Source organism: Lotus japonicus, chromosome 1 (genome assembly GCF_012489685.1).
Source record: "Lotus japonicus ecotype B-129 chromosome 1, LjGifu_v1.2".
NCBI lineage: Eukaryota > Viridiplantae > Streptophyta > Magnoliopsida > Fabales > Fabaceae > Lotus > Lotus japonicus.
The window spans coordinates 96,303,576-96,318,045 of record NC_080041.1 but is presented as its reverse complement, the minus strand read 5'-3'; the positions used below and the strand labels follow the sequence as shown (position 1 = coordinate 96,318,045).

General features: G+C 36.7%; 2 protein-coding genes across 3 annotated transcripts; both read right to left on the bottom strand.

Moving 5' to 3' along the window:
* Positions 1-448: 448 nt before the first annotated feature.
* Positions 449-6,354, bottom strand: LOC130728111 (putative zinc transporter At3g08650). Of its 2 annotated transcripts, none has more exons than XM_057579457.1 (6): positions 6,116-6,354; positions 5,191-5,879; positions 4,476-4,760; positions 2,940-3,068; positions 1,811-1,908; positions 449-1,629 (listed from the first exon to the last, which is right to left on the bottom strand). In XM_057579457.1, the coding sequence occupies exons 2-6, from the start codon at positions 5,665-5,667 to the stop codon at positions 816-818; spliced, it is 1,803 nt and encodes a 600-aa protein (XP_057435440.1). In that variant the 5' UTR covers positions 5,668-5,879; positions 6,116-6,354; the 3' UTR covers positions 449-815. The 2 variants fall into 2 exon arrangements, with proteins under 2 accessions (XP_057435440.1, XP_057435442.1); XM_057579459.1 differs by having other exon boundaries at positions 5,191-5,875.
* Positions 6,355-7,516: 1,162 nt separating this feature from the next.
* LOC130728110 (pentatricopeptide repeat-containing protein At1g56690, mitochondrial-like) lies at positions 7,517-11,419 on the bottom strand. The gene is made up of 3 exons (XM_057579456.1): positions 9,030-11,419; positions 8,738-8,951; positions 7,517-7,743 (listed from the first exon to the last, which is right to left on the bottom strand). Exon 1 carries the CDS (start codon positions 11,332-11,334, stop codon positions 9,211-9,213), a length of 2,124 nt encoding a protein of 707 aa, XP_057435439.1. The 5' UTR covers positions 11,335-11,419; the 3' UTR covers positions 7,517-7,743; positions 8,738-8,951; positions 9,030-9,210.
* Between the last annotated feature and the right edge of the window lie 3,051 nt (positions 11,420-14,470).

Here is a 14,470-nt window from a genome sequence, read left to right as displayed (position 1 = left end):
TGAGGAAGGGAAGACCCTACCCATAATGGGGAGAGCTGCGGCTGCTTCTATCTGCAAAGTTTGATTTTCAAAATAATGTTACCTAATTCAAATCATATTAGATGAACTCAGCAATGCTACACCCAACAACCCCAATTCAATTAACTCAATTTGTCACTTCTCACATCATTTTCTCCACGCATTCAACATTACTCCTTCCATCATTTTCATTAAGCGTTCAACATCTTTGCCGCCACATCAACCTTACTTCAGGCAAATTAGTCTTGAATTCATTCATTGTGTCACAATTTCATTGAATGACAAAATCACAAAAATAAGTATCCTTATTTCTTTGCTATTATTAACTTGCAAGAAATTAAATATGCATGCATAATTTATTTAGTTGGTATGCAATTTAATTTAATGTTTTTTTATGTATAGTCAAAACCATGTCATAACTATGCCTTAATACACAAAAAAGGGAAACCGATGAATTCATATATCAAAACTCACAAGAAGCTGGCTTAAGAAAACAAGGCCAGCAACACCCTCAAATATTAGTTTCTCTGTGTAAATAACCAAAATGAGAACCTCAATAGTTTGTCATTGTTCAGCAAATTTAGATCTTGTGTATAACTGTATATACAACTATAACTATAATATGACACAGACCAGCATGTTCTTTAGGAACATCCCCTTGAAATTGCTCTTTCTAGTTTCTTCATTGAGGATCCCTTCAAATTAGTGCAACCATGCCATGGGTGCACTAAAGAAATGTAAGCTAATGTTGCAAGAACATTAACAATAGAGCATGCAGGAAATGCAGCAGTGGCGTCTTATCTAACTGCCTCGGGCGCAGAATTGCAGTATGGTGTATGCAAGCAAACCAACCTAGTGAATGTTAGACATAAAGTAGCAAAACCAATACCTATAATGAGGCCACACGTGCTTTTCCGTTTATCCAAACTAAGTGCTCTCTTTACTACAGTACCAAAGCTAGGGATTAATCCGCCACAGGCAAAAACCATTATGTGATCAAGACCACTATAATCAATTCCAGTGAGAATAGCTCCTATTGCTGAAATTGGACCCATAAATCCAATTAAGGCAGCAGTTGCAAGAGAACCGTGCCAACTATCAGTGGCGCCAAATATGCAGCTAGCTACAGCTGCGCCTCGAGGAAGCCCATGTAGCGAGACTGGAAGGACCATGTGACGACCAAGTCCATATGCTTTTGGTGCAGCAACTCCCAGCGCAAGTCCTTCAGCCAAAGCATGAAAAGCAATCGCACCACATGATATGAATGATTGAAGAGTGTGAACACTCACTGGGAAGCCAGTGAGTGTAGGTAGGTCATTGACTGAGGCTTTCTTGTAAGCTGCAAGCTTCAATACCCCAGAAGAAGAAAAATGGATGAAAGCAGCCCCCATTAGGAGGAGAGACACAACAGGAAAAAATCCCAATTTTGAAGACAAAATTAGCTGCACAGGTCGCCAGGCGCCGAGAACAAAGGCAATACCACAAGCTGTACCCATGAGGAGAGCATGCTGAAGATGAAAAGCAAGTGCAAATGCAACCAGAAAAATCCCGCCAAGTAATGGGCCAAGGCCAAAAAGTAGCGAAACAAAAAAGCCAGAAGCATCCTCAGAGCTGTAACAAAGAAATCACAATTCAGGAGAAAAAAACAACAGAAGAAATGGTAGTAGAAGAAATTATGTATTAATTACAAAATTTAGCTGACAGAGCAGGGATGATTAATACTGTTCACCCAAGAAAAAAACCAAAACAACAAAATATAGCTGATACCAGAATACAATTTATACAAATTTACCTGTAATCATGACTGAAATTCTGAAAGAAGGTGCTAAGAGCTTCCATAAATGCTACAGAAATGGTAGTAGCTGAGGCTACCTGAGAAGCTGAGGCTTCCTACAATCCAAAAGAAAGAGAATTTAATATTCCTGATGTAGATTAGGATATATATCTTTATTTTTAGCCAATTTATCTTTTGGTAAATATCTAGTTTTAGAAAATTTGAATGTTATTAAAATTATGTATCCAATTAGGATTCAGCTAGAGTTTTATTTAGTTTAGGATTTTCATTAACTTTGGGTTATATAGTTCAGTGTCTAATTGAGGCTGTGCTGATTTTGAAGGGGATTAACACTTTGCAACCTAAACGAGTAGTTTATATTTTTCAGGAGAATATTGTACTAAGAGGAGCACCCTTGGAATATTACTCTACATCATGTGCGTGTTCATGTGTAAAAGCAAAAAAAACTAAGATAACATTCCAACCATCCTTTACAGAAGCCCTCCCCCCCCCCCCCCCCCCTTTCGAGAATAGTATTTTTGTTATTATAACGCTTATTAGGGAGGGTTGACCCAATACTACTCCTTTTCAGATTGGCCCATGTCATCTAAATAAGTACAGATATGAAAAGCTAATGTTGAAGTAGGCATGGCAGAAGAAGAAAACTGTTGCAACTAGCAACGGATACCCGCCCTATCTTTAATGAGAAAACCTAATTTGACCATGTATGTTGTTGGGTTTTCCATTATATGTAAATGATGGGGTGAGAACAGGTTTTGAAATATGAATACCCTCCTCAAACCTGGACACGATAAGTTGAGCTTATGACTGATGTTTGGGTATTTAATGCAGAATTGAATGAAATGGAATGGGACGGAAAGGAATGAAACTACGGAATCAAATGGAATGATGTTCTCATTCCACTGTTTAGATAATTATACAATGGAATGGAGACAAAGTGGAATATTGGATGGAATGAAATGGAACACATTTTATCATGTATTGTTCAGTTCCATCTTATTTAAAAATGGAACACACCCTCGTCCAGCCCTATTGTCATGTTTATGTTCGTGTATTTAAAAATTAAAATGTTGTAGAAAATGAAAATATCAGAATATCTTTATGTAACATTATATTGGAAAATAACCTTGAATGCATCAGGAAGCACTTCTGCAACAACCATCCAAATCATGCATCCAGCTGCAAATCCCGTACAGAAAGGAAGGAACTTGCTGAATGCATCAGCACACATAAATGAAGGAACAGCAACTATAGGCTGCATTAACATTAAGAATAAGATGGTGAGATGCTACAGTTAAAGACAGCAATGAATAGCTTAAAGCCTTAAACAAATTAACTGCATTGGACTAAAAATTGTTATCCTTCAATATGCTTACTTTTCATTTGCTGAATTCAACAAAAGAAACATACTGATACTAAAACCCAGGATTTAGAAGTGAGTCTAGGCCAGTATTACTAGTGTAAGCAGAATAACAGCAACATGAACCTATGAAAAGTCTTAATTATTCTACACTAGCAAGAAGAAAATATTTCATCCACCATTAAAGCAACCTATATTAGGTGTAGTCAACCTTTAGATGTATTGACTGGCATGCAACTTGACACCATGGAAAAGCAATTTCAGAATGTATGATATTCCATTAAATTGAGGAATATTGAGAACTTAAAGGACCTACCAAATCTTTGATGGTCTATGTGGTATAACGACAAAGTAGTCACCTTAGGAAGGATGGCATACCAATTAGTGAAAAGGACAACCACATAAGGTGGAGTAAATAAAATACAGAACCAACTGGGCTAATAATGTGTTAGATATATAATATAAAACTATCTATGAGTCTTCACCCAACACTACAGCTTAAGATTTTGGGATAGTTGGCTCATGACATGGTATCAAAGCTTCTATGACCAAGTGGTTTGTGCATTGCCCCTACTATCCTGATAAAAAATGGAATTTCAAGCATAGTTGGTTCTTGCGTGAGGGACGTGTTAGAAATATAACATAAAACTATTCATGTGTCTTCACCCAAGATCTTAAGCTTTTGGGATAGTTGGTTCATCATATCATGCAACATATTACACCACAGTTCACCTGAACTGGAGTGAAATATACCTAAACAGAGTCAAACGGCCAAAATCTACCCAATCATATCTTATTCATACAAATAATGTGAGAATGAAGCTTAAAATGTGTTATGCTGGTACAGAAAAAAATAATTATCTTCAATGAATGAAACAAGTTTCAGGTATGGAATATTATGGACTCCATGTGAGTGAATGTTGATACAATGTCCAGAGAAATGCTGACAACCTTGACTCTCCTTGACTTCCTTCCAATTCTTAGCCTAAACCCAAAAATATATTACCCTTGTACAAGTAGTGGTCCCTCTAACTAACTATTTAAAGATTACTCGTTCAATCTAGCCAATTCTCTAACAGCCCCCAACTGACCCTATTGGGCCTTGCTAGCTTCCGGCCCCTTTTTCCTTCTTCTAACATAAAACCATTTTATGATAGGTCTATCACAATGACTGTCTGATGGGACAGCAAAGATTTAGTATATGATTCAGAAGAGAAAATCTTCAGTCATATGCTGATGGAAGTAAAAATAAATTTTTTCCTTGACAAAGTAAGATAATTAAATTCTTAAGTTAAGATGTACCTGAGGTAAAGATGTAATTATGCTCCATAACATAGCATTCTGTGGAGAGACTCCCCTTGATGCCAGTACCATGCTCACAGCTAATCCCTCTGGTATGTTGTGTACAGCAATAGCCAAAGTTACCAGCAGGCCTTGAGAGAAACCCTTCGAGCCAGCAAAGGAGACTCCAACCCCAGATCCCTCCCCAAAAGAATGGAGAGTCATTATTCCAATAACAAGAACAACTTTGGTTGCATCAGCACCTTTTATATCCAACATGCTTACTTCTCCGTACTGCTCAAGAAACTGAAACCCAAGAGATCATGAAAGACATAAATGAGAACATTCTATAAGCAAAATTTAAGGATTTATGCAACAAAATTACATCATGGGGGGGGGGGGGGGAGAACTACTAATGATATAGTTCTGGTAAATGATCAATTCATCAAATTTTCTGACATTTATTAAGTAGGTTGGATGGAAAATTCACTGAGAAATCAATATAGACAAGTTGTACAAGAGATGTGAACAAGAAAACCCTTTGTCAATTTTGACTTATATTTCAAAAATAATTGCTCTGGAGGCGAAGCTTACTCATCAATAGTTTAGTGTCTAAGCTAAACAACATTGAAGAACAAGACATTTATCATTTACATAGAAGCCCTGCTGAAGAAAACAGCAATGCCAGGCAAGTAACTTCAATAAGGAGGAAGGTAAGAGGAAGAAAAATCATCACCTTCTTACATAGCAAAATAAAGATTCCACCAGCTAGAATCCCAGTTACAACCCAACTTCCAGCACCATATTCCTGCCCTTCCTGTATTAGATCAAAGCTTGCAGCCAACATGACACCTGCAGCCATTCCATTGCATAGCCCAGCCCATTGTGGATCAAGCTCCACAAAGAAGAAAGGCACAGCACCTAAACCAGTGGCAGCTGCCATTGCCAATGTAAACAATGCAACCGTCGAAACCGAAACTTTACTGCTTCCACCCTTCAAATTATTGGCATTCTCAATCTTAAAGGAATTCTCTAAACCAGCACCACCAATTACATTGGATCCTACATCCTTATGCGGAGCAACTCTAACCTTATGTAAAACTTGTTGTTCCAATTCAGCATTCGAAATGCCGAAGAGAACAAAACTTAACACTAAAAACAACATCAAAGGAACACATAACCTTAGCTTCAGATTTGGAGCCATGTGCAACATATCCCTCAATCTGAAGGAGTACTTCCTTTATGCCACCAGCCCCAAATCAAAACTCCCAGAAGCTACAACCCCATAAGCTTCTATTCTACCAGCTTAATTCAGGAAACAACACATGTTGATACCAAATTGCAGAAAGAGTGTAATTTGTAAAGTCACCCCAAATGCAATGAGCTAGCATTTGGTATAAGGTTTCTACCTCATGGCCAACCTGTCTGCAGCAGATAAAGAATAATAAAATAATTATCATTTATCAGAGTCAAAGGCATAAACTTCAAAATTAAAATACCCATTCCAATTTCAATTACATATATATACACAATAAAAAACACAATCCAATACAAGATGAACCAACAATGCCCAAAAACCCAATTAAACCCTAGAATTCATTCACATGAAAAAGAATTGAAATTTGGAAAGAATAACATTGCAGAAGGTGAAATTGACATACATGATTGGGTGATTGTTGTTTCGAAAAGGGGGGAAATTGCAGAGGAAAAGGAGAAGACTTTGAAACCCTAAATGGATTGATGAATAGAAAGATGACAAATTTGGGAGAAGCAAGTTGGAATTATTCGGATTTGGGGTCGAATGGGAAGAGGGTATATGGAATTTTTGGGGGATCAAAACCAGCGACATGCGCACGCAGAAAACCCTCTGCTGACGTCACCTGATTGGGGGTTTCAACCAATGCCTGTTAACCTCTGTTTTAGACTTGCTGGAAATTATTGTCAGTGAAAGTTACATGTTTTTTTACATTTCAAAAAAATATACATGTTTGTTTTCTTATTTTACAATACTAAAGTTAAAAAAAAGGGTTAATCCTCTAATTGGTCCCTGTGGTTGTGTGGCCGTCTGAAATTAGTCCCTCCTGTAAAATCTAAGTCCTCGTGTTTGGAAAGTGTGTGGAAATTAGTCTCTCCGACGAGGACCTGCTACACACACTTTTTCAAACACGAGGACTTAGATTTTACGGGAGGGACTAATTTCAGACGGCCACAGGGACCAATTAGAAGATTAACCCTAAAAAAACATATGGTGTTGCGTTTATCTTAAATCGACAACATCTACATCTTGATATAACTTACAAACATTTTTTTTTTAAAGTAAACATTTTTTGATATAGCTTTAATTGATTTTTTTTTAATTTGTATAGTTTGATATATATCTTTCATTTTCGATTTTTGTTATAGTTTGATGCATTTTATGAAATTTGAATCCAAATAATACGAAAGGTGAGTTGGAATAACGTGTCAGGCCAATCATATCCATAAACTGACAAGAACAAAGTTGACTTAATTGTTTTCCTTTTACACTAATAACGTAAGCTTAAAATCTAGTGGTTTTTTGTATTTTTTTGCCGATGAAAAAAAAAAGACAATCCTTTATATGATGAAAATTACTAATCTGAATTTGATTCATGAGATATAACAATTGCACTGTATTGTAAAGTGTAGTGGTTCAGGACTTTATCATTTAAGTAAGTGGTTGGGGGTTCGAATCCCAACTCTTGCGAATAGAAAAAACTTATTTGTCAATCCCCTACCGCTTAGTGCGCTAACTGTGGGGTGAGAGATTAGTCTCACGGCTGTGGGAATACATTGGTGAAGACTAAAAAAATAGTGATTTTGTATTTACTTAACCAATTTGCGTGATAGTAATTTTATTTTATATTTTACATCGGAAAGTTAATTTTTTTACTTATTGAAATGTGTTGTGTTATAGTATTTAAGATTTAACTTATGTCACATTTTACGTAAAAAGAATTAATATATGTACAATGCAAGTGTGAAGCTCTCTTACATATTCATTTAATAGTTGTGTACCATGTCAGAAAATAAATTTTAAATATATATATAAAAATTAAAATTTATTTAATTATTTGTGAGCACGTAAGCTTTTATTTTAGTACATCGGAAAAATTACAAGAAAAAACAAAAAAGCTAAGATTAGCAAGATGAAAATAAAATGAGGAGAAGGCGACTCCCAACGAATGAAGGCACATTATTTGATCCGTTCCCAAACCGGCAAGACAATTAGCAGCTTCATTAGCACTCCTCGGGCAGTTGAGCATGTATGCTAGCATAAGATAAATGAATGTCAATAATGTGAAGGAATTGTGCATGAAAATTACAATTTATTATTTTGAAAGGAAAACTACAATCTATTATTGAAACTTATTAGATGAACATGTGATAAACCGAGTCAATAACAACTTTAATAATCTAATTCCAAAGTGAACCACGGGCTCAATAGCCTATGGCAGAGAACCTCTTTTTTTTTTGGGAAAAAAATGGTGGGTTGTTATGTGAATAGACATGCACTTACATATTTGAGTTTTATTTCTGCCAGTTTCTGCCGGCCTCGGCAGCTCGTATTAGTATACCCATAGAATATCTTGAATTGAAAATTTTCATGTAGATCACATCATTTTATTAAAAATGTAATGCATTATACTGTATAATTTTTACTATTTGAACTAAAATAAATAATTAAACTAAACCTTAATGGTAGACTAACGTGTAACACAACCGGTAGAAAGCTAAGTTCCTTAAGCATCTAGACTACGATTCAGTATTTGTTGGGAAACATAATCATAAAGACTCGTGGATTAGTCTCATAATTGTCAGTTTTGTAAAAAACTTCATAATTGCATATTTTTGTTAAAACCTACTCGAAGTAACTTTTGGATTTGCGGAAAGAAACAAGCAGAGGGTATTTAGGAAATGGTATGGTGTAAATAGTCAAGGGTGTGGCTGGAACAGTTTCCCCCTTCTGAAAAATAACTGAAAATGTCGAACTTGTTACTAATCTTACATCAAAGTATGATTTCCTCATGACATTAGGAACATGATCCCAGCTTTTACTTCTATCTCTTTTAGTCATGGGATGCAAATAAGGTAGCTCATAGTTTAGCAAAGTACTCAGAATCACATGTGGATGAGGTCTGGTTTGATAATATTCCTATTTGTTTCAATTCTTGTATTTGGTCAGATATTTTGCTGATCTTTTTCAATGAATCATCTTGTTTCCGTAAAAAAAAAGAGTATCATGGTGCAACTGATGTACATACCATGAGATATAGGTTGCATCGGTGCATCCTGATCAAAAGCTTCAGAAACACAGCTGGTATCTGGGTCACTGCATACCCATACAAACCTTTCCCTAACCTCCTTGGATAGCTTTAGTTGAGTTGAGCAACTAAAATTGTCAGTACTTGGTATCAAGTGCCAGTTCCTTTGAAGTGAATGCTTTTAATCCATCTATTTTTATGCAAATGTTTAAGGCTGAAAAAAAGTAAGATGCTGTTAGAAGAATGTCACTGACGGTAGTAAAGTAATACTCTCATATATATTACAACTTACAATTGTGTAACTTGTATGTGAAAGTCAAATGTATTAAGGACTTCAGTTTGATTCTTCCATAAAGCCTGTCAAATTACAGGTATCCCAGCCCATCATGCTCAGGGAATGGATAAGCAACCCTCTATTCCGAATTGCCAATAGTTTTTTCAAATCTGTGGCCATACGTGATTGTTTCAAGGAATTACCAATAGTCCTTACAAGAACAATAACCATCTTTAAAATGATGAAATCTATTGGCATCCCTCACAATGATCTCCCTTCCAGTAACTTTTGCAATCAATTTGATTGCAGAATGACAATCACCACAAACCCGCAAATTTTTCATAACTCTAATTGGCATCCCTTCAGGCACTTTTAGGAGTCCATATGCTATAGCAAGTTTTTCACTATGATAACCCAAGCTATGTGTCTTCTCTTCCTCCTCCACGTCATGAAGCACAAAACTATGATCAGGACTGTACCCAGCATCCCTTAACAATCCATCTAACCTCTCCAACATTTTCATAATAATAGGCTGCTCGGGGTGGCAATTATTGTCTCCCCCAACGAACATATGTGCCTTCTTCTCCACCTCAATCCAACTGTACCCTGGCAATTTGATAACACTCCTAGTTTTTATTTTTTCCCTAACGACTTCAACATCCTCCCATCTTCCTTTGGATGCATACATATGTGAGAGCAAGACATAAGGCCCAGCATTCTTGGGCTCTAGCTGTGCAAGTTTCTCAACTGCAACTTCAGCCAAATCCAGCTTCATATGGGTTCTGCAGGCACCTAACAATGAACCCCAAACAATAGCATCTGGTTCCATTGGCATCTTTTCTACTATTTCCACTGCATCATTCACCTGGCCAGCTCGTCCAAGCAAATCAACCATGCACGCATAGTGTTCAATTCCTGGCTCCACTTGATATTTGCATTTCATAGATTCGAATATTTCACGCCCTTCTTTGACCTTGCCACTGTAGCTACAGGCTGAAAGAACTCCAATGAAGGAAATATCATCGGGTGGAACCCCAGATAAGCACATATCACGGAAAACATTTAAAGCTTCCTCTCCCAAACCATGTTGGGAATACCCCGTAATCATAGAATTCCACATAACAACATCCTTTAAAGGATACCTATTAAAAATCCATTTTGCTCTTACAAGATCACCGCACTTAACATACATTGTAATCAAGGCCGAGGCAACATATAAATCTTGATCAAATTCAGATCTCACTAACCGGGCATGAACCTGCCTTCCATGATCAAGACTGGCTAAACTGGCACACACAGAAAGAACACTGATCAAGGAAGGGAAATTTAGTGCAGCCCCTTCTCTTTGCATCCGAGCAAACAAACCAAGGGCTTCCAACTCAAACCCTTTTCTTTCGTACACCTTAATCATGGCGCTCCAAGTTCCATCATCCCTCTCCCTCATTTTCTCAAACACCGCCTTAGCTCTATCCACGTCTCCATCAAATCCAAAACCCATAATCATCTCATTACAAGCAACAACGGGCTTCACCGGCATTGCATCGAAAAACTCTGAAGCCTCCCTCATCCTCCCACTGTGAGTATACCCCATAAGCATAGCAGTCCAAGAAACCTCATTTCTCTCCGGCATCACTTCAAAAAGCTTCCTTGCCACATCCACCCTCCTATTCCGCGCATACCCAGATACCATAGTAGTCCAAGTAACCACATTTCTCTTCGGCATCTCATCAAACAGAGCACGCGCTTCCTCCAAACGACCCTCCTCACAATACCCTCCAATCATATTCGTCACGGCCACAACATCCTTCACAGGCATCATATCAAACAGCTTGCGCGCATCCTCAACTCGCGAATCCTTCAACAACCCACCAAGCATCACAGTCCACGACACCACATTCTTCTCCGGCATCCGCCAGAAGAGCCGTTCCGCCTCCTCCACATTCCCCTCCTGCACGTAACCGCGAACCATCGAAGTCCACGAAACAACATTACGTACAGGCATTGCATCGAACACCCTCCGCGCTTCGGCAACCATCCCGTTCTTCACAAACCCGGAAACCATGCCGTTCCATGAGACGATGTTCTTCTCGGGCGTTGTCTCGAAGAGAGTAACGGCCTGATGGGGCTGGTGGGCTTGAAAGTACGCGGCAACCATGGCGTTCCATGAAGAGGTGGTTCTGTGTATGTGAGGCGTTTCGTCGAACACCTTACGAGCATTCTCGATTTGACCGATACGTGCGTAACGTGAAATTGCTCCGGTGCTGGTGCATTGGAACCTCACTTGCACCATGCAAACACGCAGTGTTGAGTAGCCATAACCCATGTGTATGTGAAACTATGGAGGTGAAAGATGCAACGCGGGTGTTTCCACCTTAAAATCACAAATACTTGGTAAATAAAAAAGGTTAAATAAGTCCCTATGTGGTGAGATATTATTTTGGGGTAAATTTGGTCCCTATTTTTTTTATAGGCAAATGTTAGTTGTTAGACATGTTACTGTATTAGTAAATAAATCTCTCATTTGGGTTCGGACCCGGGACCCTTCACCCCTTACCCCACCCAACTCTTATGTCTTTAACTCTTGCCATTTGAGCTATCATTCGGGGACAAATTTGGTCCCTACATTTTTGTCAAATTGTATATGTTTTTTTTTTACATCGGAAAGATAAATTGCACCCGTTATAGGTTGATCTGGACATCCTTCACTCAACCTACATGTCCCCTAATTCTTACTACTTGAACTATAATTCGAGGACTGTCAAATTATATATGTGTGTGGGGTTTGGGGGGTAAATGGTGATTTGGGGTTTGAAGGTTAGTGAAGAGTATTGGGGGAGAGGATGGCGAGCCTAGAATAGAAGCTAGGAACAAAAAATAGAACTACTTTCATTAATAACTAATTATACTATTAGCTAAGTAACTAACTAGCTAAATTAGCTAAGATTTGGATTCTAGCAAACTAAAGTCGGTGGCTGAAGTCTTCACACTTTTTCACGGGAACAAATCCTCTCAATTTTCTGTAGTGGACACTTGTGACAGTTTCTATCCGCCACAATTGTTGAGAAAACGCCACAGATGTTGCCACTATTTTGCAGCAACATTTGTGGCGGTCTGGCAACATTTTGTGGCAGCTGAAAACCGCCACAAATGTCCACTGCAGAAAGTTAGCCAGCACAAGAGCCAGAAAAAGAAAGTGTCCTCATTTTCACGTGATACACTTATTAAAGGGGAGTGAGCAGAGATAAAGGCAAAGAAGAATAGGGAGGTACCGTGTTGTTAACATTTTTGTGAAATTGTGTATGTGTGTGGGTTTTTTTTGAGTAAATTTATTGGTGGAATCTAGGGCGTACGAGCTAGCTGCTTCTTCTTCGAAAATATTGGATGCTTGTTGCGTTTTCCAACAATGATTAGAGATTGAGAGAAAGGAAAAGCCCCACAAGACCGTTTTTATTACTCCATATTAACTCTAACTTAAAAAAAAGGTGAAAAATGCAATTTAGTACCCTCAAGTTTGGGTCATATGCAACTTAGACCCTAACGTTAAAAGCGTGTATTTATCTCCTTAACGTTTCTAAATTGTGTAAAATACTCATGCTGTTAATATCTCTGTCATTCTTAACAGAGTTTGTCACTCTTTTCCAAAATCACCCTTGTCCCTCCCCCAAACTCCATGTTAATTAACCAATTCAATTCTATTCGGAAAAAAAAAACTCCATGTTAATTTTGATTTGTTAAGATGCAATCATGCAATCTTTGTAATGTATATAGACTACGTGAAAAGTTTAATAATAAATAGACAAATTTTGATAAGATCAAGTCAGTGAAGATGTTCCTTTTGATTGTCTTCCATCTACACATTTTGTGTTCATCCTTAGTTTCTTAAGTAGTGAGCTCCAAGGAATTTCGTGGACATATATATATATGCACATTGTTAATCCAACATGCATAAGACTATTTAAGAGGTATCCAAACTTGTCTTAGTTGTGACTGAATAGGTACTAAAAATGTTGGAGTCCTGGATGTTTTGATTTTCGTTGGTTCGTCAGAGTAGCCAAGGAAACATAAATTACGCCATTGGTGATAAAGCATGATGCGTTTGAGTGGTTGCTACTTTTCAAGTGAACCTCCAGGAATTAGAGACATTACTTTCCAAGTGAACCTCTATCATTTTTTGTGATGAAGTTGAAAATATATGCTAATGTTTTGGGCACACCTCCTACCATTAGTCATATTTTTATATGCTTTTCATCTTCACCCGTTTCTTTTCATTTGTGTCATTAAGTCAAGCGTTTCAAGTGGCAGCGGGTATGTCAGGTGGAATATTGAAAGTTAAATGAAATACAGAGAGGTGTGTCAAAGGGAACTGATACTTGAGAGAGGTAAAAGCTTCTGAATGCATAGTGTGACATGTCAGCAAAAATACATATGTGGTAAGGTAGGAATAACTGAATTGTCATTCTAATATTGTGCGCTTATATTGTAACTAGGTGTAAACCCGCGCGTTGCGCAGGCATATATTAATATCTTTTTAGCAAAATATTTTTTTTAAAACATAAAAAATGGTAAGATTTAAAAAATAGTAAATTAACATATTAATTGTGTCAATAGTTATAGTATTTGTATATGTATGTAGACACACACACATATATATATATAACATGTAATGTATGTTGGTTATATATACATGTTTTCTGAATGAAAAAACATAGATTCTATGCGATAATCTAGAAGTGTCTAGATTTTTATTTATTTATATTTATCCTATTTATAAATATGTTAAAAAAATTCCGTATTAATAATTTTTTATAGAATAATTATTAATAAATAGAATTGTGCTTAAATAATTTTAATGTTCAATATTTTATTTTATTTTTTGTATTTAGTATTTATTATTACTTTATTATTATAAAATGGCTAAATATGGAAATTGATATTAAGATTTTATATTTAAATAATATTATATAATAATGTGGATAATTTTTATCAAACTATAAATATGTTTTATTGTTATTTCACGAAGAGCGCAATATATTAAAAAAAACTACTGATGAAGAACTTTTGTTCCTAGTACTATATTTTGTTCGTTCAAATTGACATATTACTGACTATTTGTATCGTCGATAACTTAACAACAGTTGAGGTAGTTAGTAACTTACCGACGGCTAAGACCGTCGCTAAAGTTACTAATGGCTTTTGAAAATCGTTGGGAAATATTACTGAAGAGCTTAATAACGATTGATATTTGACCGTCAGTGATTTTTCTTTACTAACGACTTTTAGAACTTACCAACAATTTTTGTCTCTTTTTTTTGTAATGAATGTCATATCTGCAACTTACAGTTTAACTTTATATATTATAATAGATTAAAGTGACTTCATAGGTGTGCAAATTATTTTCTGATGTACCAAAAAAAGGTGTGCAAATGTATTTTAAAGAGAGATTATATGAAATGTTAACT